The sequence below is a fragment of the Arachis hypogaea genome, chromosome 13 (genome assembly GCF_003086295.3).
Source record: "Arachis hypogaea cultivar Tifrunner chromosome 13, arahy.Tifrunner.gnm2.J5K5, whole genome shotgun sequence".
NCBI lineage: Eukaryota > Viridiplantae > Streptophyta > Magnoliopsida > Fabales > Fabaceae > Arachis > Arachis hypogaea.
This window is the reverse complement of record NC_092048.1, coordinates 912133-913718: the sequence shown is the minus strand read 5'-3', so window position 1 is coordinate 913718 and position 1586 is coordinate 912133. Positions and strand designations below refer to the sequence as shown.

The following is a 1586-nucleotide window of genomic DNA, read 5'->3' as shown; positions in this document are numbered from 1 at the left end:
TGTGAAAGAGACTATAAGCAGCAGCGGTTTATGTGTTGTAACGGGTGAACGTAAACCGTTGTAGCTATTTTGGTATATAAAAAATACTTTTAATAAATGTCATTGATAATTCAAACTTTTAACTGACTCAATTTAACACTCGTTTGCAATTTTTTACCTATTTTTTAATTTGAGAAAAATTAAATAGTGGCATATCATAATATTTATCCAACAAGAGTACACACCGAAATTGTCTTCAAATTACAGAGACAAATATCTTTTAAATTTATTAATAACAAAATACTTTTAAAATATTTTAAAATATAATAAAGTAACTTAAAACGTTTATTTTTTTTATAAGTGATAAATAATTTTTGTATTTAAAAAATTATTTGTGTATTTAATCCAAAATTTTATAAAAAAAAATTTGATAACTATTTAAAACATGCATGAACAAATTCCTAGAATAATTTTGACAAAGAATTAATAATTTACATAACTCTTCCCTATTTACATCCAGCACCATGATTTTTTAACCAGCAAATAAATCACTTAACAAAAAATGTATTTAGTATTTACTATCCTTTTATTTGCCCCACTGTATTTATTATTTAATATTTTAATTAGAAATAGGACATGGTACCACTAATGCCTATCCACCCACCAATGCCTTCATTTCATTTTCACATTCACAACTTTAAGCAGAAAACAAGTAAAGCTCCAAAAACCATAAACAATGTACCATCCCAGATTCATCATCTTGACCTTCCTATATCTGTCACCTGTTCTTCTCTCAATCTGCTATGGCCTATCTGTTGTGGATCTCAATTTGCTGAAACACAGTGATATAAGTGGTGTAATTACCAAAAGGGTATGCACCAAGAGCATTGTGGAGTGCTTGGAAGAAGAGACAGAAATGGATTCAGAGAGTAACAGAAGACTAATGCAGCAGCAGCAGCAGCAGCAGCACAGGTACATTAGCTATGAGACACTGAAGAGGGACATGGTTCCATGTGATAGAGCAGGATCCTCTTACTACAGTTGCAAAGCAAGAGAAGCAAACCCTTATAATAGAGGCTGTGAAGTTATTACTGCATGTGCAAGAGGTTCTCAACCCATCAGAACTTGATTTCTTCCTTCTAATCTTGTTTTGTTTTATTTATGACTTGTGAGCTTCCTAAAAATCCCTACTTTTTGTTTGTTTATGCAATGTAATGTAAACATAATACTCTTTTTTTTTTTGTGACAAAACAATATATTTATATATTACATATTTCAACTGGGGAGACATGGTTGTGTCCATGGTTTGGTATATTTATCTTTGTTTGCATAATTTTAAATGCTTTCTTTACCTTCTTTGTTAAATATATAACTCATATTGTAATGGTGGTTTTCAGCTTTGGTTTTTTATTTTGAGAACATGCAGTAGAAAAGTGATAAAATTCCTTAGGAGTTAGGATTATATTTATAATATTATATGTGTGTTTGTAATAGAGTTCCTGGTATTAGGAAGAAATATGAAGAATGTGGAATTCTTTACAATATGTTATTCATTCTTTGCATTCTTTTAATTTTTCCAATTTTTGTGCTAATGTTACATTGTGTGC

At 29.7% G+C, this 1586-nt stretch overlaps 1 protein-coding gene across 1 annotated transcript; it reads left to right on the top strand.

Annotated features, from left to right (window-relative positions):
* The first annotated feature begins 644 nt into the window (after positions 1 to 644).
* Positions 645 to 1297, top strand: LOC112735689 (protein RALF-like 24). The gene has a single exon (XM_025785211.3). The coding sequence runs from the start codon at positions 716 to 718 to the stop codon at positions 1106 to 1108; it is 393 nt and encodes a 130-aa protein (XP_025640996.1). The 5' UTR covers positions 645 to 715; the 3' UTR covers positions 1109 to 1297.
* The last annotated feature ends 289 nt before the right edge of the window (positions 1298 to 1586 follow it).

Excerpts from the sequence above, each read along its gene's own strand:
- LOC112735689 (XM_025785211.3), top strand. The coding sequence starts at position 716 with ATGTACCATCCCAGATTCATCATCTTGACCTTCCTATATCTGTCACCT.